At 49.2% G+C, this 22204-nt stretch overlaps 1 protein-coding gene across 1 annotated transcript; it reads right to left on the reverse strand.

Annotated features, from left to right (window-relative positions):
- Nucleotides 1–132: 132 nt before the first annotated feature.
- Nucleotides 133–19558, reverse strand: LOC308625828 (apolipoprotein L3-like). Its single transcript, XM_081250383.1, has 2 exons — nt 19553–19558; nt 133–2367 (listed from the first exon to the last, which is right to left on the reverse strand). Exon 2 carries the CDS (start codon nt 2310–2312, stop codon nt 1506–1508), a length of 807 nt encoding a protein of 268 aa, XP_081106509.1. The 5' UTR covers nt 2313–2367; nt 19553–19558; the 3' UTR covers nt 133–1505.
- Nucleotides 19559–22204: the final 2646 nt, after the last annotated feature.

Genomic DNA, 22204 nt, shown 5'->3' on the forward strand with positions numbered 1-22204 from the left:
GACTACAGACTGCGAGGCAGCCTCTCGGGTAGCTCTGAGGGACTGTTACAAAGAGGTAAAGGAGGAGCCAGGATATAGGAGTTTTTGCTGAAAACAAACAAACAACAAACGAACAACAAAAAACACATGTAGTCGAACATCAAAAGATTACTGCTAACCACAAACTTACGGTTTCCAAAGGGGAAGGGGCATGGAGGGATAGGTTAGGAGTTTGGGATTAACATATACCCACTACTATATATAAAATAAATAATCAACAAGGACCTACAGTATAGCACAGGGAACTGTACTCAGTATTTTGTAATAAACTATAAGGGAAAAGAATCTGAAAAAGAATATATATATATATATATATTCTTTTTATATATGTAAATGAATCACTGTGCTGTATACCTGAAACACTATATATATATATATATATATATATATTTAATATTTTTTATTTATTTGGTTGCACTAGGTCTTAGTTGTGGCATGCAAACTCTTAGTTGTGGCATGCATGTGGGATCTAGTTCCCTGACCAGGGATCGAACCCAGGCCCCCTGCATTTGGGAGCACAGAGTCTTATCCACTGCGGCACCAGGGAAGTCCCACTGACACAATGTTGTAAATCAACTCTAATAAAAAAAATCCATGGGGCTTCCCTGGTGGCGCAGTGGTTGAGAGTCCACCTGCTGATGCAGGGGACGCGGGTTCGTGCCCCAGTCCGGGAAGATCCCACATGCCGTAGAGCGGCTGGGCTCGTGAGCCATGGCCGCTGAGCCTGTGCTCCACAATGGGAGAGGCCATAACAGTGAGAGGCCCGCGTACTGCAAAAAAAAAAAAAAAAAAAAAAAAAAATTCCATGAACACAAAAGCACACAAAAGAAATTTCTATGTTCGCTTTCTGGCTGTGGTCCCCTTGGGATGATGGAGGCCTTTGGTGAAATGCTCAGAGGGGCAATATGGAGGGATAAAGAAATATAAGAGCAAGAGAGATCACATCTGATGGTATGTCACAGCATCTCCCATCTACACGCCAACAACAGGCATTTAGAGAGACAGAGGATGAGGTCAGGGCTGGGTCAGTGAACTTGGCTCCCTGATCATGGGATTGTTGGGCAAATAAAAAGGTTTTAGTTTCCTATTAAGGTTTTTAAAAACTACTGCAGTGGAAATTGATCTAGAGAGATGAACACAAAAGGTGACATTTATTCTGTGATTTTTTGAAATAATTTTTGAACAGTGATACTTGAAGTTTTGTGACTCAACTTGAGCCAAGAGGGAGAATTTAGGGATGAAAATTACAGGTTTTGAATACAAGAGGGTTTAAGGACTTCTCTTCCTGTAGGAAAATGGCATAGTCCAGCCAACAGACCAAAACAAGAGTCAGAGAGAACAGCCCAGCTTCCCCACCTTTATCTTTTTATCTCACTCTCTTTTTCCCTCTAACAAGGTGCCTCTGCACCTTGGCCCTGCACGTGTCCCTGGTCCCTGCACAGCTCGGGGGGTGGCGGAGTCCAGCCCTACTGCAGACGCTCATAGATGCGGGTGAGCATCTCCAACTTCTCCTCCAGCTCCCGGGCCTGCTGCCTTAGCCTTTCAGCCGACTCCGCCTTTGCCCCCTCATGCAAGTGCTTTGCCTTTTTCACCAGGAAGTCCACTTCCATCAGAAGGGAGACACCTGCCTCGGCCACACCCATAATCCGGGCTCCTTTGGTCATTGCCAGTGCCGTGCCTCCAAAAGCTTTCTGCACCTGCTTGCCGCGTTTGACTGAGACTCGCCCAGTGGTCGTGAAGCGCTTAGCACTGGCTGCTAAGCCAGGGTTGCCTTTGGCCACCTTGATGGCACGGACGTTTTTCTCAATGTCTTCCATGGCTTGGAAGAATTTCCCTACGGAGGAAGCGAACTGGGCTGCGCTGTCACGTACAACCCCCTCAAACACCTCCTCTTCGTTGTCGGCAGTTGACGTAAGGTGACTGGCTTCGGTTTCTACTGCCAAGGTGCTTACACATTCCACGATGCTGGTGGACGCACCGGTCACAGCGGCCGCTGCTCCCAGCCCTAACCCAGTGGCGAAGAGTGCCAGACTGGCCCCCGTTGTCACGGGTGCCAGAGTCAGGCCAAGGATGGTCAGGACACCAGACATAGTGCCAGCTGAGGCGGCTGCCACATGGGAGATGGCGCAGTCCCTGTGGACCTTGTCAGCCTTGTCTGCGAGTGCGTGGAGCTTTTTTATGCGCTCCTCAATCTCCTCCTTCATCCGAGGAAACTCCTCCAAAAATCTCTTCCTGTCCAGCTGGTCTTCTTGGAGTGTGTCTTGATCCCCCATGGCCAAGTCTGTTTTCAGCTCACTCAGATACTGATACAGTGCCTCTGAGTCTTCCCTGTAACAATGAAGGTCAAGGGATTAGAAAGACAGTTTGCTTGTCCATAAAATAGGCTCAACAAGATCTATCCTACATAAACTATAGGGATTTTATTATAAATCAAATAGAAAAGAATTTTACAAATGTAAATTTTTTTTCAACATTAAACACGTTTTGAACCTTGTAGATGCTCCATATACTTATTCAATCATGGAATAAATTTAAAAAGGTCATCTTAGGATACTCTTTTTTTTCTTTGTATCCTTATCTTTATTAAAAAATTTTTTAACATCTTTATTGAAGTATAATTGCTTTATAGTGTTGTGTTAGTTTCTGCTGTATAACAAAGTGAATCAGCTATACGTATACATATATCCCCATATCCCCTCCCTCTTGCATCTTCCTTCCACCCTCCCTAACCCACTCCTCTAGGTGGTCACAAAGCACCGAGCTGATCTCCCTGTGCTATGCGGCTGCTTCCCACTAGCTATCTGTTTTACATTTGGTAGTGGATATATGTCCATGCCACTCTCTCACTTTGTCCCAGCTTACCCTTCCCCCTCCCCGTGTCCTCAAGTCCATTCTCTACGTCTGTGTCTTTATTCCTGTCTTGCCCCTAGGCTCATCAGAACCTTTTTTTTTTTTTTTAGATTCCATATACATGTGTTAGCATACGGTATTTGTTTTTCTCTTTCTGACTTACTTCACTCTGTATGACAGTCTCTAGGTCCATCTACCTCACTACAAATAACTCAATTTTGTTTCTTTTCATGGCTGAGTAATATTCCACTGTATATATGTGCCACATATTCTTTATCCATTCATCTGTGGACAAGGACGCTCTTTTTTTTTTTTTTTTTTTTTGCGGTACGCGGGCCTCTCACTGTTGTGGCCCCTCCCGTTGCAGAGCACAGGCTCCGGACGCGCAGGCTCAGCGGCCATGGCTCACGGCCCAGCTGCTCCGCGGCATGTGGGATCTTCCCGAACCGGGGCACGAACCCGTGTCCCCTGAATCTGCAGGCGGGCTCTCAACCACTGCGCCACCAGGGAAGCCCAAGGACACTCTTAAGATAGGGATTTGATAAAGACGCCTCAGAGGCAGGTCAACACAATCACTTCCAAAGAGTAGGCAGAGTGGGAACTCCACAGAGAAGCACAGAGAAGTGAGATTGGTGCAGAAAAACCTTCATTCAGAGAAACCTTAGTGTGTAGTGAGGAGTCAACCTGCTCTTTGCCCTTGGCTACTGGGAAGTCGTCCCTGAGCCCCTAGAATATTCTGGCTGATAGGAGAGTCCTCGTCTGCCTGGGCCTTTGGCCACTGGACAGTCTAACAGGGTGACATGTGATGGGGGCCCCTGGGTCACGTGGTATCACATCTGACCTCTGGAGGAGCTGGACACTAGGGCATCAGTCTGATCTCCGGGCGGGCAGGAGACAACAGGTCAGCTGTGCGGGCAGCGAGTGACTGAGCCCAAATAAAACTCCAAGCGCTGAGGGTCCTGGTGGAAAAGGTTCTCTCCTTGGTCAAGTTTTAGTCAGGCTCTTCTGAGCCCTCTTCTCCGATAGGCCTCAACCTCCGCCTTTGGTGTCCTGTCCTTGACGGCCTGTATTGCCCAGTCTCAGCAAAAATTCGTCCAAGTCAGTTTAGTGAGAAGCCTTCCCACTGTTTAGATCTTATCATGTTTGATATCTGATCAAACTCCTCATCTCCCACATTTGATGCATACGTCCTTTACTTGCTTTTAGCAAGAATCCTGTTAGCAAATTTCAACAAGAATCCCCCTGCCCTCGATGTCTCCTCTCAGTGATTTTCCATCCCACGCCCCTCACTCTGATCATTGGCTACAAATCCCCATCAACTTTGCTGTATTCGGATTCGCGCCCATCTGCCTCCTCTGCTGCGATGGTCTTCACACCTATCACGATCGTCCTACAGAGAGCCTTCCTTATCGTTTTAACAAGAGTCAGAATATATTTCTTTAAACAGGGTGAACGCAGGGCTTCCTTAGTGGCGCAGTGGTTGAGAGTCCGCCTGCCGATTCAGGGGACACAGGTTCGTGCCCCGGTCCAGGAAGATCCCACATGCCGCGGAGCGGCTAGGCCCGTGAGCCACGGCCGCTGAGCCTGCGCGTCCGGAGCCTGTGCTCCGCAACGGGAGAGGCCACAACAGTGAGAGGCCCGCGTACCGCAAAAAAAAAACAAAACAGGGTGAACGCCCCTGGCAGGCAGCGCTCCGTGTGCCCTGCCAGGCACTGAATCCAGGACAGGGACACGTCCTGAGGACAATGGAAGCTTCCTGTGTGAAACCCGCCCAGACTCTGCCCTGTGGCTGATGAGAACCGGCATCCTTCCCTGTAATAAACCGTAACTGGGGTCGTGACAGTTTTCAGGGAGTTCTGTGCCTCCTTCTAGGGAATTCTCACACCTGATGGTAGCTTGCGGATCTCCCAAATTTGTCACTGGGGTCAAATGTAAGGACAGTCCTGGGCACCGTGCCTCAGACTTTGAGGAACGGCTAGCTCTGTGTACTTAGAATTAAAAAAAAAAAAAAAAAAACTCAGAGATAAAAGTGACCTTAACGATCATTTTGCCTGGCATCTGCTGTCTTCCAAGCCTGATGCCCTTGGTCTTCCCAGCTGAAGGTCACTAGGTCCATCCACTTCCCCAGTTGACTGGGAAGCAGGTGATCTGCTATTAACCCTGCTTCCCCTTGGACTCTCCAGCCCGCCTCACTGATTCCTGACCCATCACCCAGCACCCCCGACCTCTCAGGGGTCACCAGCTTAACTCATACCCTAGCTGGTGACAACTTCACATGCTGCACACCAAGGCCATGTGCAACTTTATGGAACCTCTCAAAGATTCAAGAGACTTTAAGAAACATCCATATACACTGCTAAGCCTGAAGAGACCTGCATTTGCACAAGCTGGTGGAGGAAGACTTTTCCTCTTTGGTGGGGACTTGTGAAGCCTCGTCAGAGTCCCTCAAATCACACAAAATTGGCAGCCACTCGTTGTGATGCTGGAGGTCTCACTAAGCCACACGGCCTTCCCACTGGTCAGGGCTACTCTATGTAGATGGGAAGAGGGTCCCAGATGGCAGTGGAGAACCCCAGGTCCCAGGCAGGGTGTGGAGGACACAGTCACCCAGGGCCCTCTATGCTCAGCATGAGGGGATCAAGTCAGGGAGGGAAGAAATTCCCCTCTGCCACTCATAGGACCTCTGCTAGGGTCACAGCCCCTCCAGTTTTGTGTCCTAGGGACCCACTCGCCTCACTCTAGTCCTGGCTCTGCTGCCCAAGCCTTCCTACCAGTCCTCCAACCTGGACCCCTCTGCCCCATCCTGACCCCTGGGTCTGACCCTGGTCCAGGCCCCCCTGGGCCTTTGGATGAGATGATTGCACTTGGTTCCCCGCCTCTGACCCTGCAGTTCCCTCTGAGGCCATCACCACAATCCATCAGATTGAATTGCTATTCCCACTGGACACACGACAAATCTGAGACTCCAACTCTTAAGCTCAGAGCCCCAGAGCTGGGCAGGGACAGAGCCAGGATCCAACCCAGCTCCATCCAATTCCACTCCAGCCTCTCTGCCTTATGGGCCAGCAGGATCCTGCAGTGTTGGTACAGTTCCTAAGATGGAGAATAAAAGGGCTCCAGCCAGAATCCCTGGGAAGGCAAACTGATGGTGTCAGGATTTTCTGACTTGTCCTAAATAGAGTCTTGCTTGGGCCTCATCTCTAGGAAAAAGCCTCTTTGGCCCCATCTCTTCCCAACAAGCTTTTTAAAAGTTAATATTAATTGAGCACCTACTATGTGTCAGCCATCATGCTGAGCACTTTGCATACATTATCTCAGTTTCCTCACAATAAAATTAAACAGATGAAGAAACTAAGGCAGAGAGTAGTTCAGTAACTTGTCCAAGGTCGTAACATGCCCCTTCCTTGCAGGTTTCATCTCCTCAACCTGAGGCTGTTCACTGCCAGCAAATGACAAGGAAGAAACATTCCCCATGGAAACTTGAGAAGGAACATCCTGACCCCAACCACAGGATCCTGCCTGGAGGAGGTGTGTCTGCTAGGAGGAAACTAGCCTGGGGCAGGGGGATGTGGGTGACATTTCTGCTGCATCCCTGCAGGTTACCTGGGCAAATCAGCCTCAGGCACAAATCTCTTCCAGCCTTCGTCTTCAGTGAGCAGGTGTTGCAGTTTTTCCCTGCTCACTCTCTCCCAGAAACACTTAATGACATCTTTTTCTTTTTCCTGCTTCACTGAGGGAGAAAGGAACCCAGGGCTTACATGGAGGGAACCCACAGCACTAACTTTGCAGGCGGTTGGATACAGCCCGGGTCTTGTTGCTGAGATGAGGACCTCCGGGAGGCCTCACTCCGATTAATATTCCCTGGGGTCTGAGGTTCTCTGTTAGTCCAGCAGTTTGGACTCGGAGGTCCCACCACAGGAGCTCAGACCCGACCTCCGGCCTGGGAACCAAGATCTCACAAGCTTCGTGGTGTGGTAAAAAAAAAAAAGAAAGAAAAACGGAGTAGTACAATATCAAAGAATCAAAAACAAAATAAAAATAGAAAGATAAAAAATACATTAGGAAAAATAAAACTATAATTGAAACAACTGCAACAAGGTAAAATAAAACCGCAACAGAAAAAAGAAAAAAAAAGTGGGGGGGGGAAACAAGCCAAAAGGAGAGAACAATAACAAAGTATAAAGAATAAAATTAGAAAAATAAAAGATTTATTAGGAAAAATAAAAATATAAAAGAATCATCAACAATGAATCAACAAGGTAAAACAGAACCCTAATCTAAAAGAGGAAAGAAAATAAAGCCTTGGCTATGGGGGTGGAGTTTAGGCGGGGGTGGAACTTAGGCAGGGGTGGGGTTTAGGGTGGGTCGGGAAGTAGTGGGGGCGGTTGACGTTTGAGTGTGGGGCAGGGCCTAGTGGGAGGGGATATAGGGATATACTATGCATATAGCTGATTCACTTTGTTATACAGCAGAAATTAACACAACATTGTAAAGCAATTATACTCCAAAAAAATGTTAAAGGAAAAAAGAAAAAAAAAAAAGAAAACAGTATTTAAAACATCACAAAAATGTAAACCCTCTGTTTGATTTTTTTTTAAAATCTAAAGTAAATTTATTTATGTGCAAGTCCTGGCTTTCCAATTTTGATTATTTTGGAGACTTTTCATTTTTCAAAGTGGGGAGTCAAGAAGTACTGGCTCGGGCTTCCCTGGTGGTGCAGTGGTTGAGAGTCCGCCTGCCGATGCAGGGGACACGGGTTCGTGCCCCGGTCTGGGAAGATCCCACATGCCGCGGAGCAGCTGGGCCCGGGACCCATAGCTGTTGAGCCTGCGCATCCGGAGCCTGTGCTCCGCAACGGGAGTGGCCACAGCAGTGAGAGGCCCGCGTACTGCAAAAAAAAAAAAAAAAAAAAGAAGTACTGGCTCCATTTGAGGGCCTAAGAAATGAAGGTGTAAATAAAGTGCTTACAACTACAAAGTTTTCTAACAGAGGATATAAAACTAGTGATATAATGATACTAGGAGAAGGTAGGGAGGGGTATAAGAAAAAGTAGAAAAATAAATGAAATCATTATCTTTCCTGGTAAAGTAAATAAATAATATCAAAATTTTTAAATCAAGAAAAAGAAAAACACAATACCTAATATTTATTAGCTATTGTGGTTGATGACTCCCCACTTTGTACCAGGCACCATTCTAAGTGCTTGGTATGCATTCACTCACTTTTAGTTCTCACAACAGCCCTGTAAGGAAGGAAACTGAAGCTCAGAGAGGTTAAGTAATTTACTCAAAGCACCCAGCTTGTGCTAGGGCAGGAATTCAAGTCCAGGTTCCTGTCTCCAGAGCACACGCTCACACTGTTCTCTCTCCCAATGTCATAATATCATTTAGAGATATCGATTAACTGTCTAAAGAAAAAGCTTTTCCTTGGGAAGTAATGGGCAGAACCCTCTGTATGAACTGATTTGTTTTAACCATATGCACTTACTATTACTTTGTATTTTTTGAACTTTAAGAAAGCAGAAGTCACTTTAGTAAGTAAGCCACAAGATGGGTTGGTTTCAGGCACCACCACCTTAAGGATGATGGAAGCAGTTGGATCAAGTGCCAACAAGAAATGAGCCTGATGTGTCCTGATGTGACAACTGTCAGTGTAGGAGACGTGTTCGTGTTGATGAAACCAAGTTCTCTAAGAAAAGTAGGGATAAGAACAGGGGTTAGGGCTTCCCTGGTGGCGCAGTGGTTGAGAATCTGCCTGCCAGTGCAGGGGACACGGGTTCGAGCCCTGGTCTGGGAAGATACCACATGCCGCGGAGCAACTGGGCCCGTGAGCCACAATTACTGAGCCTGCGCGTCTAGAGCCTGTGCTCCGCAACAAGAGAGGCCGCAATAGTGAGAGACCCGCACACCGCGATGAAGAGTGGCCCCCGCTTGCCACCACTAGAGAAAGCCCTCGCACAGAAACGAAGACCCAACACAGCAAAAATAAATAAATAAATAGATAGATAGTCTCCTATTTAAAAAAAAAAAAAAGTCTTAAAGAACAGGGGTTAAACCAGAATAATCGGAGTGAACTGTAACCTTAAACAGATACATTTTCCAGCAACATCTTGCCCACCCACATAGGCACCCATGGGCTTCTGTCCACTCAAGGGAAGCGAGACTCCTTGCAGGGGAAGTGAGTTCCGCAGGCCGGCGTATCTGCTACTCCAAAGGCAAGGATGCTCTTGAAGACGTTCAGAGCAGTGTTTAGAAGGGGCACCACAGGTAAGGCCTAACGACTTACATATAGTAGTAATAATAATAATAATAAAAATAACAATAATAATGATTACCATGATCATGTATTTAGGCCAGGCTGAGTCAGTGAAAGGCCATGAGTTCATAATAATATTCAAATGAGAAGAGTTTAGATAAAGTGTGTCCAAAGAGGGAGATATAAAGGTCAAAAAAGGGGGCTTCCCTGGTGGCGCAGTGGTTGAGAGTCCGCCTGCCGATGCAGGGGTACACGGGTTCGTGCCCCGGTCCGGGAAGATCCCACATGCCGCGGGGCAGCTGGGCCCGTGAGCCATGGCCGTTGAGCCTGCGCGTCCGGAGCCTGTGTCCCGCAACGGGAGAGGCCACAGCAGTGAGAGGCCCGCGTACAGCAAAAAAAAAAAAAAAAAAAAAAAAAAAAAATGTAGCTATGCTCCAAAAAAGAGTGAGTATAATGGGAAATATTTCATTGTTAATTGAATTTAATAAGAAGAGGAGTCAAAGTCTATGGGGATATTCCCTTCTGTTTATTTATGGGACTGTTTATATAGGATTGAGAAAGAAAAATAGAACATCCATGGACATCCCAGGCTGGCCTGGTAACACAACAGGGCGATGCTATTCTCCTGTTGGATGTAAAGACTCTCAGAGCACACAACCTCAGACCGCGGTACCCTGAGAGCAGGAGGAAATGCGACAGCAAACACTCGTCACTGTGCTGCCACCAACACAACTCTCCCTCCCTTGGCTGCAAAGCATGACTGTCCTTCTTTACCGATTATACCTTTATCCTCACTCTGGTCTCCCCTCTCCATCGATGGATTTACTGAGACACCTTCAGGGTGAACTGCCCCCCATTCTCTGCAGCACCCCATCTACAGAGGCCCCATTTCCTTAGAGCCTCCCCCAAATGGCCTGACCTGAGCCCCAATCCTAGAATCTTTCTTTCTAACACCTTCTTTCTGCGATGCCCAGGGTCCTCCCTCAGGAAGAGTAACAGACAGCTTGTCCACTAGGGGAGTGTGCCCGAGGCTGCAGGCGCTGACAGTGTGGACGGAGAGGACACACGCAGGCAGCCCCGGCGGCGAGGGTGAGGATGCCTGAAGTAGGTTCCTTTCTCTTTCCAAGCCACCCTTGCTCTGCTCACTCCCCGGCTGGTCCATTTCCAGCTCCTGTGCTTTGTTCTCAGACCTGATCTTAACAACACAGTGTTCCTGCGTCCTTGGATGCTTTCCTGCCCACCTGCTCTCATGCACTTCCATCTCCTCCAAAGCCACTCGCCTCCCCCCTCGACCCTTCTGCCTCTCGTCTCAGGGCCTGGACATCAGGTATGTGTTGCTGGGCCCCTCTGCGGCGAGGGGTGACTGTATGACCCAGTCCTGGCTAACAAGGCACAGAAGAACTCAGCAGAGGGCGTCCTGGAGGCTCCCTGCTGTAAGGGACAGGTGGGAGAGGAGAGCTGGCTCGTCCCCTGCCTCCTTCCCTGCCTCGAAGCTGCCTGAGCCCAGGAGCCAGGGCAGCCAATTGAAATCATGAAACACAGAGACCGGGAGGCAAGGAGGGGGCGGAGGAGGGCTCGGGCAAAGAGGCTGGATCCTGGATGACTCCAAACACCTGTAACTGGGGCTGCGCCCTCGACCTCCTCCTTCTCTGCCACTCTCGGCCTGGCCCTGACCCCTCGTGTGCAGCCTCAGCTGGGTGTGGGTGCTGGACGGTGCTCCCCCCTGCTGGATTACTCTACGGGGCGTCCTCCTCTGTTAGCCTCTGGTCCATAACTTCCCGGAATAGTTGTTGGTGGGAGAAGCCTGTCCCCACCCAACTGCATAGCCAGACACACTCTCCTCTCCCTGTGAGGGGACAGAGATTCTCACCAAGCACCTCCCTCCATGTAGCTGCAGGGCATCCTCCTTGGTCAGGGAAAGGAGGGGTTAAGACAGGATCAAGTTCAGAGTCCTTAGCCCAGCCCCCAGGCCCTCCTACTGCTCCAGCTCCGGTCTTCCTCACCACTCCCTGCCTCCCTGGACCTGGTCCAGGTGCCTGGAGGACTCCCAGCTCCCTGGCCTCTGATTCCCCCCCAGCCTCCGGGCATTTGCTCAGACTGTTCCTCCCCCTGCAGTGCCTTTCCCCACCTGCTTCACCAGGTGAAAGGTTACCTGTTCTTGGAGGCCCAGCTCCAAAGCCTCCTGCCGCTGCTTCCTTCCCCCAATTCCTCTCCAGGATCTCCTGGAATGTTGCACTTTCCTGGTCGTGGTTCTATTTGTGTGGAGTTTCTTCAGCTCTGAGACACTGTCAGGGACCTTGTCTATTCTCTGCTGCACCTCCTGCTCTAGGGCCTCCGGGGCACCCTCCGCCCTCCCGGGCACAGCCTGACTAAAATACGAGGTGTGGAACCATTACTGGGACGTGAAACAACCAGCTTCTCGATGACACAGCACAACCCCAGCTCTACCTGCGTGAAATTAGAAAGACAGGGAGGGGGGAAGGGGGAAGAGGAAGAGGAAGAGATGGAGGAGAAACAAAAGGCTTCTAATCAATGAAGCATTTAATCCCAAAGGGATCTGATTTAACCAGAAAGAAAAAACTACAAAGGTACTAAAAGAAACATTAAAAATAATGTTGATTTATGGAAACCTTTCTAATTCACACAGAAATCCCACAAGCTATAAAAGAAGTTCTGATCTATTTGACCTCTTGAAAATTAAAAATTGTAAAGGACACCGTAAACCAGGTCAGAAAACAATCAGACACCAGCAAGCACTGTTTGCAATACTTACAGTAGACAAAGTCAATATCCCCAACACACAGAGAGCCTACAAATCCACAGAAAAAGGCTGAAACCAGTTTTTTAAAAATGGGTAAGAGATACGAACAAACAATTCCAGAGGAGGTGACTTGCCCAGGGTCACACAGCTCTCGGTAGGCAGAGTGCAGGCCAACACCAGGCCTTCTGACACAAGTATGTCAGGGGTGGGGATGTGATTTTAATAACCCAAAAGTTTCTAGGTGTGTCTCTGCCTGTATAAGCGCATAGATCTAAGCTCACGCCCCACCCCCCGATCCCCCCACACCCATTATAGTCACATGTGATAAAAGAATTTTCACATATTGAGATATAGGGAGGTGATTCTGGTTTATACATGAGTTTGCTTGAATTTATGCTAATTAAAACACTTGTTTTTGGCTTATCAAACATACACCATACATCGATTTTAGTTATTAAAGAAGACGGCGCATTGACCAGAAGTAAAGAATGTCCCCGTTAAACATAAAGACGAAATGCCTCCCTTCCTGGGAAGCCAATGCGGTATTCCTTCCATGTTAGGATTTCCTTCCTAGGTGCCAAGGCCATAATGACTCGCTGTGTACATGCTGTTCTGTATTTTGTGAAACCTTGAAGAAAATTATCCCTGACTTGTCTGACGGTCTTGGTTCTGACAAGACGTAAACCTGTGCTGAAAACCATGCTTCTCCAGAGCAGTGCCTCACAGTTATCTGAGAGGCTGTCTTCTGGGCTAGAGGCCTCAGTTAGTTCAAAGAAAACCCTTTTCTACTCCTATTAAACATTTTTTATTGATTATTTTGTTTGACACAGGTGTACAGTTTGACTTTTAATCTCAAGATTGCACAACAGCAAATACGGTGCAGGTCTCTGCAGCCAGGTCATCCCACTTCCTCAGTGGGGCCACCTTCCCCGCACAGGACCACCTGTCACCCACATCCTGAGCAGTGGGCCCGGTGAGTGCCGGAAGACAAAGCCCTGCATCCCCCTGCTTGGTCTCCTGGCCCTCCCCTCTCAGGCCTCAGTATCCCCCCAGGGCCTGGTACTGAGCAGGCACTCAGAGACAGGGTGGGTGAACAAACCTTGATTCCTTGTATCTCCAAAGAAATCCTTGAGCTCCTTCAGCGTCACCACAGCACCCTGGGGGCTACTTCAAGGTGGCCAGGCCACAGGAGGAGAGGTTCTGACATCCATACCCTCCTCCACCCACTCTGCTTCCTCCAAATTTCCCAAAGGACTGAGTACCCCCCAACACCCACCTTCCTCCTGGGGTCACCACTCATGTCTCAGGAGTCTGTATCTCGAGCTAAGCTCACCTGAGCAGGTGTCGCCCTCCCTCTGCACTGTTTAGGGGCCCAGGGGGTGGGAGGAAGCAGTCAGACAAAGCTGCCTCCAAATCCAGGCTCTGCCCCTGCTTTAACCTGCCACCTCGGGCCCATGACCTCATCTCTCTGAGCTTCGATCTCCCTTCTTCTGTAAATCAGTGACATTCATACTTTTCTCAGACAGTTGTCCTGAGGATGGGGAGATGGGTGGGGATCCTACACCCCCCTGCTTACCCAGGAATCTTCCTCTGGACGAATGTGAACAAGATCCAGTTGTTCCCAGCTGTGCAGATGCAGCCACTAGCTGTGCCGTCTCTGCAATAACCACACACACCCTCTGGGCCCAGATATACATGGAGGAGCAAAAAGGAAACTGAAAGTCCTCACCACTGAGTCACTCAGGTCAAACAAACACTCTGCCCACTAGGCCTCACCCTGGGCTATTCTCACCCTGATGCTGATCCCCATAGAGAAACAAGTCCAGCCCTGACATTCCAGGTCCTACTGGGCTCAGCACATCTTGCCTCGGGCTCCTTGAAGGAAGACCTTCCACCAACAGACTGTGAGGCCCTTGGCAAATCACTCCCCACACACCATGGGCTTCTTCCATGCTCCCTCTGCCCTCTGCACCCGCCCACACTCGCCAGCCTGACTGCCTTATTTACCTTCATGCCTCCAGCAATCGATACAGTTCCAGGACGTACCAGATGCTCACTGCATACTGGGCATATTGTTGCTGCTGTGTGCCATGCCCACATGGGTTCTAGGCATTTTGCTCACCCAGGAACTTCTGCCAGGGACACCTGCTCCTACCAACTTGAAAAATCGTGCTCATTTTCCAAAGCCTAAATCTGGCATCACCTCCTCTGAGAAGCCCTCCAGGACTGTCCCCTGCAGAGTCCACTGTGCCCTGCTCCCACGGTACCCTGGAGAGGGGCCTAAGTTCACCCCTCAGCCACTCTATCCATGACCCTCCTGCTCCCTTTGATCAGGTCTCTAGACTTGGCCCTGATGACAGGAACAGCACCAGTGCCTCTGGGTCCTAGTGACCCACACGAGGAGGCCCAGCCTTGGTGGTCAAGGCCATTTGGGTGGATGCAAAGTTTGTGGGAAGGGCTGAGAGCACGTTGCTCTTTTCTCCCCTGGCTTATTTACATTTGACAACAGATCTCTTCTCTCTAAATGGAAGACTTTTACAGGAAGGCCAGTGACCTGGCAACTCAGGAAAGTCTACAACAGAAAGCCAGTCCTGTTTCCTGTTTGGTTCCTGAGCAAAGAGCCACGGTGGATGGAGGGCTGAGCGTGTGTGTCAGGTGCTGTGTTGGCAACGTCCACACGTTTCCTGTTTAATCTCCCATCAGCTCTAAGAAGTGTTGGCTCCATTTTACAGGTAAAGAAATGGAGAAGAAAAGGCCCCACAGCCTGTAAGTGGTGCAGCTGGACTGCTGGTGGACTTTTCTGCTTGGCCCCAAGCAGAAGTGGCTGGAGTGGGCCTTCTGTCCTAGGAAACGTCCCTGGGGCATCGTGGCCAGCTCCTCCCAGCTTTTGAGGGAGGGACAGAGGAGGATGGGTGTTATCCCTTGAGGACCACACACACTGTAAGTCTGGTCTTACAATCACCTGTAACATACGCCAGGTATATAATGTGATTTTGCAGATAAGGAATCCGAGGGGAGGGGAGAGGCCGGAGCTTTCTTCCACCATATCAGGGGAGGGCCAAAGATTCAAACCAAGCTTGACACTTGACATTGGACACTTGCAAACACTGCTCCTTGTTTAAAGTTATTTTTTGTCATTGTTTTCTGTAAACGTCCTTCCTCCTGATTCTTCTCCCTTTCACTAGCATGACTTTAGCCAAACAAAACCACTGTGAGATGCAGAACTGGATTAAACATCCATATGAGCTGTAGCCAGGTTGACATAAACGTCCTCTGATGAGAATGCAGAATGGTCACCGAACATTAGTGACCTCCATAAAGACAGGCTCATGGTAGAGCAACTAGACGGGGGCTGTAGACTCAAATCGAGGTGAGGATTAAGCATCTCTTCACTCCAGGGTCATAAGCTGAGACCACCCCATTTGGAGACCCTACAGATCTAGTGACTATAAAATCGGCCTCAATGTGACCCCCAGCATCACAAGAGAAATCCCCCAGGATGGCTACAGCTCCAGAGTCGAGGCCTTGGCTAAAAGCTTTGGTCCACAGCAATTTCAGCCCATGGTGATGGCGATGCCAACTCAGGGAGGAAGTAACCAGAAAATTGCTTAGGAAGGTGACTGGCAGACGTCACCAGCGTCACCTGGTGGAGCCTGGAAAGGTCAGAGGCACAGGGCCACGGCCCCCACGAGCCCTGCCCACCCCATCTCTCCATACCCGTGGGGAGGTGCGAATGGCTCCCACATGCTGGACAGCAGGAGGTGTGTGTCCAGAACTGCGACCCACCTGCCCATTGTCCTTTTCTATAGGGACAGTGAGAGTGGATAGGGAGCTTTAGACTGAGCATGTGACCATGGGGGCTTTTGGGTCCTCCGAGTGGCTGGCAGAGACGGGCACCAGGCGCAGAGCACAGGGGATCACACTCCACGCAGACAGCACCTGGTGACCTCAGGGGAACTGGTCTCGGTCACTGGCTGCCAGGCCGCCAGCATCATCCACTGGACAATCCTACTGGTCTTTCCTCAGGTGGGAAAATTAGGCCCTGAGGGAGTTAACAGTTGTCGGCCTCTGGAAGGTTTAGAACTAAGTATAAAGATGACCAATAAAATCAAGCCCACTCTTTTAATATTTTTATGTTGAAATCAAGACAAGTGTGTTTCATTTTAACGTACGTATTGTCAACTACAAATTGGCACCTGCCATTTGCACTTGCCATCTGCCTCTACAAGGTTTAAATCATGAGCCGCTGCAACTGCTGACTTGCAACCCCCCCTGAAAGGAGCTCAGGGTGGAGATCAGGAATGAGGCCCTCTGTGCTCTGGGAAAAACTGGCAGAACAAGTCTTCAGATAGTTAGATATTTTCGGGAGAAGATTTTATGAGCCCAATCCTTGCATCTCCTTGAATCTAGAAAATCACTAAAATCCTTAATGGTGACGTCTGTGCCTCGTGACTAGCAGAAACCTTCATGAGACTGGCAGAAACCTTCTGCAAAAAATATGTGCTCGATTGCATGTATTCCCTCTTCACTAAAATCACATATATACTGACCTTCCCCCCGCCTCTTTGGAGCAGTTTCTCAGAGCTCTCTGAAATGCTGTCTCCTGGGTTGCAGTCCTCATTTCGCCCCAGATGAAACTTAACTCACAGGTCTCACGTTGTGCCTTTTCTTCAGCCGACAGTATAATGTTTAAGAGAATTGGACACATTCTCAGAGCTAACAACAGATTTTGGATCCTAATTTAAAACAGGTAATTGAGTAATTGATTTGGATTAGACATTTGAAGTTGAAAGGCACTCTGCTAAGTGTCAACACTAAGTACTTTGCAGACAACCTTTACCCGGAGAGAGGAAATAGCCTCAAGTTCAGCAGATCCCAAAACAGGAGGGGCAAGGAGTGGCATGTGAGAGTGGGTGGGGGGCTGTGATGGAGAGGGGGCTGTGAGAGCCACACCACCAGACATCCTGGGGCATGTGCCAGGGGGCACCACCAACCTCTATCCTCCTGGCAGCCAGGCAACCAAGGAGATCCTGGTCTGGTCTCACTGTTGTGCTAAAATATGGCCTTAAAAATAACAGCATCTAGCCACTGTGGAAAACAGTATGAGTATGACGGTGCCTCAGAAACTTAAATGTAGAAGTACCACATGATCGGCCATTCCACTTCCGGCTATAGACCAAAACTAATTGAAAGCAGAGTCTAGAAGACATATTGGTACACCCCTGTTCATAGCAACATTATTCACAATAGCCCAAAGGTGAAGCCACCCAAGCTTCCATCACTGGATGATAGGATTAGGAAAATGTGCTGTATACCTACAATGGAATAGTATTGACATTAAAAAAGGACATTCGGACATGTGCTATAACATGATGAAATTTGAGGACATTATCCTAAGTGAAATAAGCCAGTCACAAAAAGATAAGCACCATATGATTCTGCTTATATGAGGCACCTAGAGAAGTCAAATTCACCGAGACAGAAAGTAAAATGCTCGTTGCCAGGGGCTGTGGGAGGGGGAAGGGGAGTTAAAGTTTAATGAGTTTAGAGTTTTCCTTTTGCAAGATGTAAAACTTCTGCGATTTGGATGGTTATGCTGTTTGCACAACAATGTGAATGCACTTAATGCCATTGAACTGTACACTTAAAAATGTTTAAATGGTAAATTTTATGTTTTGTATATTTTATTCCAATTAAACATTAAAAATAAAACATCGTTGGGACTTCCCTGGTGGCGCAGTGGTTGAGAATCTGCCTGCCAATGCAGGGGACACGGGTTCGAGCCCTGGTCCGGGAAGATCCCACATGCCGCGGAGCAGCTAAGCCTGTGCGACACAATTACTGAGCCTGCGCTCTAGAGCCCGTGAGCCACAACTACTGAGCCCGTGTGCTGCAACTACTGAAGCCCGCGTGCCCTGGAGCCCATGCTCCACAACAAGAGAAGCCACCACAATGAGAAACCCGTGCACCACAAGGAAGAGTAGCCTCCCACTCTCCGCAACTAGAGAAAGCCCGTGTGCAGCCAAAAATAAATTTATTTTTTTTAAATGTATATATATATATCATGGCTGGAGTAAGGAGACGTGAGGAAATACAGGTGTTTCCTGCTACCTGAATGTAAAGTGTTCCTACGAAACCTTTAGCAAACCAAGATGCCATAGATGCAGATGTAGGCCTTTCATCAAAGTTTACTGGCCGAGGATGATATTTCGGAAAGCAAGGGATGCCCGTAAACAGAAACATTCAGAAATCTGACAGCAATACCTATCAGAAAGAACTTTTCATCGAGACAGACTAGGAAAAAAAGTGGAATTACTCGACCGCAGGTGAAACGGGGGCTGTGCTGAGTCATCGAGAAGCTGGTTGTTTCACGTCCCAGTAATGGTTCCACACCTCGTATTTTAGTCAGGCTGTGCCCGGGAGGGCGGAGGGTGCCCCGGAGGCCCTAGAGCAGGAGGTGCAGCAGAGAATAGACAAGGTCCCTGACAGTGTCTCAGAGCTGAAGAAACTCCACACAAATAGAACCACGACCAGGAAAGTGCAACATTCCAGGAGATCCTGGAGAGGAATTGGGGGAAGGAAGCAGCGGCAGGAGGCTTTGGAGCTGGGCCTCCAAGAACAGGTAACCTTTCACCTGGTGAAGCAGGTGGGGAAAGGCACTGCAGGGGGAGGAACAGTCTGAGCAAATGCCCGGAGGCTGGGGGGGAATCAGAGGCCAGGGAGCTGGGAGTCCTCCAGGCACCTGGACCAGGTCCAGGGAGGCAGGGAGTGGTGAGGAAGGCCTGGGGGCTGGGCTAAGGACTCTGAACTTGATCCTGTCTTAACCCCTCCTTTCCCTGACCAAGGAGGATGCCCTGCAGCTACATGGAGGGAGGTGCTTGGTGAGAATCTCTGTCCCCTCACAGGGAGAGGAGAGTGTGTCTGGCTATGCAGTTGGGTGGGGACAGGCTTCTCCCACCAACAACTATTCCGGGAAGTTATGGACCAGAGGCTAACAGAGGAGGACGCCCCGTAGAGTAATCCAGCAGGGGGGAGCACCGTCCAGCACCCACACCCAGCTGAGGCTGCACACGAGGGGTCAGGGCCAGGCCGAGAGTGGCAGAGAAGGAGGAGGTCGAGGGCGCAGCCCCAGTTACAGGTGTTTGGAGTCATCCAGGATCCAGCCTCTTTGCCCGAGCCCTCCTCCGCCCCCTCCTTGCCTCCCGGTCTCTGTGTTTCATGATTTCAATTGGCTGCCCTGGCTCCTGGGCTCAGGCAGCTTCGAGGCAGGGAAGGAGGCAGGGGACGAGCCAGCTCTCCTCTCCCACCTGTCCCTTACAGCAGGGAGCCTCCAGGACGCCCTCTGCTGAGTTCTTCTGTGCCTTGTTAGCCAGGACTGGGTCATACAGTCACCCCTCGCCGCAGAGGGGCCCAGCAACACATACCTGATGTCCAGGCCCTGAGACGAGAGGCAGAAGGGTCGAGGGGGGAGGCGAGTGGCTTTGGAGGAGATGGAAGTGCATGAGAGCAGGTGGGCAGGAAAGCATCCAAGGACGCAGGAACACTGTGTTGTTAAGATCAGGTCTGAGAACAAAGCACAGGAGCTGGAAATGGACCAGCCGGGGAGTGAGCAGAGCAAGGGTGGCTTGGAAAGAGAAAGGAACCTACTTCAGGCATCCTCACCCTCGCCGCCGGGGCTGCCTGCGTGTGTCCTCTCCGTCCACACTGTCAGCGCCTGCAGCCTCGGGCACACTCCCCTAGTGGACAAGCTGTCTGTTACTCTTCCTGAGGGAGGACCCTGGGCATCGCAGAAAGAAGGTGTTAGAAAGAAAGATTCTAGGATTGGGGCTCAGGTCAGGCCATTTGGGGGAGGCTCTAAGGAAATGGGGCCTCTGTAGATGGGGTGCTGCAGAGAATGGGGGGCAGTTCACCCTGAAGGTGTCTCAGTAAATCCATCGATGGAGAGGGGAGACCAGAGTGAGGATAAAGGTATAATCGGTAAAGAAGGACAGTCATGCTTTGCAGCCAAGGGAGGGAGAGTTGTGTTGGTGGCAGCACAGTGACGAGTGTTTGCTGTCGCATTTCCTCCTGCTCTCAGGGTACCGCGGTCTGAGGTTGTGTGCTCTGAGAGTCTTTACATCCAACAGGAGAATAGCATCGCCCTGTTGTGTTACCAGGCCAGCCTGGGATGTCCATGGATGTTCTATTTTTCTTTCTCAATCCTATATAAACAGTCCCATAAATAAACAGAAGGGAATATCCCCATAGACTTTGACTCCTCTTCTTATTAAATTCAATTAACAATGAAATATTTCCCATTATACTCACTCTTTTTTGGAGCATAGCTACATTTTTTTTTTTTTTTTTTTTTTTTTTTTTTGCTGTACGCGGGCCTCTCACTGCTGTGGCCTCTCCCGTTGCGGGACACAGGCTCCGGACGCGCAGGCTCAACGGCCATGGCTCACGGGCCCAGCTGCCCCGCGGCATGTGGGATCTTCCCGGACCGGGGCACGAACCCGTGTACCCCTGCATCGGCAGGCGGACTCTCAACCACTGCGCCACCAGGGAAGCCCCCTTTTTTGACCTTTATATCTCCCTCTTTGGACACACTTTATCTAAACTCTTCTCATTTGAATATTATTATGAACTCATGGCCTTTCACTGACTCAGCCTGGCCTAAATACATGATCATGGTAATCATTATTATTGTTATTTTTATTATTATTATTATTACTACTATATGTAAGTCGTTAGGCCTTACCTGTGGTGCCCCTTCTAAACACTGCTCTGAACGTCTTCAAGAGCATCCTTGCCTTTGGAGTAGCAGATACGCCGGCCTGCGGAACTCACTTCCCCTGCAAGGAGTCTCGCTTCCCTTGAGTGGACAGAAGCCCATGGGTGCCTATGTGGGTGGGCAAGATGTTGCTGGAAAATGTATCTGTTTAAGGTTACAGTTCACTCCGATTTTTCTGCTTTACCCCTGTCACCATCCCTACCTTTCTTAGAGAACTTGGTTTCATCAACACGAACACGTCTCCTACACTGACAGTTGTCACATCAGGACACATCAGGCTCATTTCTCGTTGGCACTTGATCCAGCTGCTCCCATCACCTTTAAGGTGGTGGGTTACTAACTACTATAAAGGGACTTCTGCTGTCCTAGAGTTAAAACAACCCAAAGTAATAAGTGCATATCTTTAAAACAAATCGGTTCACACAGTAGGTTCTGCTCAGCCCTTCCCAGGGAAAACCACTTTAATCTTTTGCTTTTTCTTTAGGCAGTTAATCAATGTGTTAAAATGATTTCTTACATTGGGAGAGAGAATAGTGTGAGAGTGTGCACTGGAGACAGGAACCTGGACTTGAATTCTGGCTCTGCCACTAGCTGAGTGCTTTGAGTAAATTACTTAACCTCTCTGAGCTCCAGTTTCCTTGCTTCCAGGGTTATTGTGAGAACTAAAAGTGAGTGAATGCATACCAGGCACTTAGAATAGTGCCTGATGCAAGGAGTCATCAACCACAGTAGCTAATAAACATTAGGTACTCCATTTTTCTTTGTCTTGATTGAAAATTTTTGATATTATTTATTTACTTCCTTCCAAGAAAGATAATAATTTCACTTACTTTTATACTTCTTCTTATACGGCTCCCCACCTTCTCCTAATACCGTTACATCACTAGGGCCGAACAAAGTTTCAGGAGCCCTGCACATCATAGACACTGTATCGTTATTAATTATTACCCATTAGCAAACACTAGTGTTCCCAGCCTCACGTAATTTCCAGAGTATTCCCTTCTTATCTTTTTTTCTGTATTTGGTTTTATTGCTTCACTTCTATAACTTTGCAGATGTCTGATTAGCTTCTCCTTGTGCCGCAACAGGAGAGCAGGACTCTGACTGGGCTTGGAGGCAGCTGACGGGAGATGAGTAACTTTCCTTAACTAGCGGCCAGCAGAGCCCAGGAGACAGAGAACCTCTCTGGGTTAAGTCCACTGTGGCACTGGTGGCCGTCCCAGGGAAACCCACCAGAGAACTCGACCCTCGCTGTTCCCTGCAGCCACTGCTCACTCATGATCAAGCCCACAGTCTGTTTTCTCTTTCCCAAGGGTGAAGCGACACCTCCTTCCAGCCTGACACAGGCGGGCGGGCTGAAGGGAAGACTCTGAGACCCCAGCTGCTGCCACCATGAGCACAGTAACCTTCTGCTACTTAGGTAGTCAGCTGCTTCTTCTCTGGCTGGTTCCTACTTGTGACCTAGAACGGAGGGTGGTGCCTCCAGGCTGAGTTAACCAACAGAGGAATCAAGAACCAAGAACGGG

The sequence above is a fragment of the Mesoplodon bidens genome (genome assembly GCF_964165515.1).
Source record: "Mesoplodon bidens genome assembly, chromosome: 11".
In the NCBI taxonomy this organism is placed as follows: Eukaryota; Metazoa; Chordata; class Mammalia; order Artiodactyla; family Ziphiidae; genus Mesoplodon; species Mesoplodon bidens.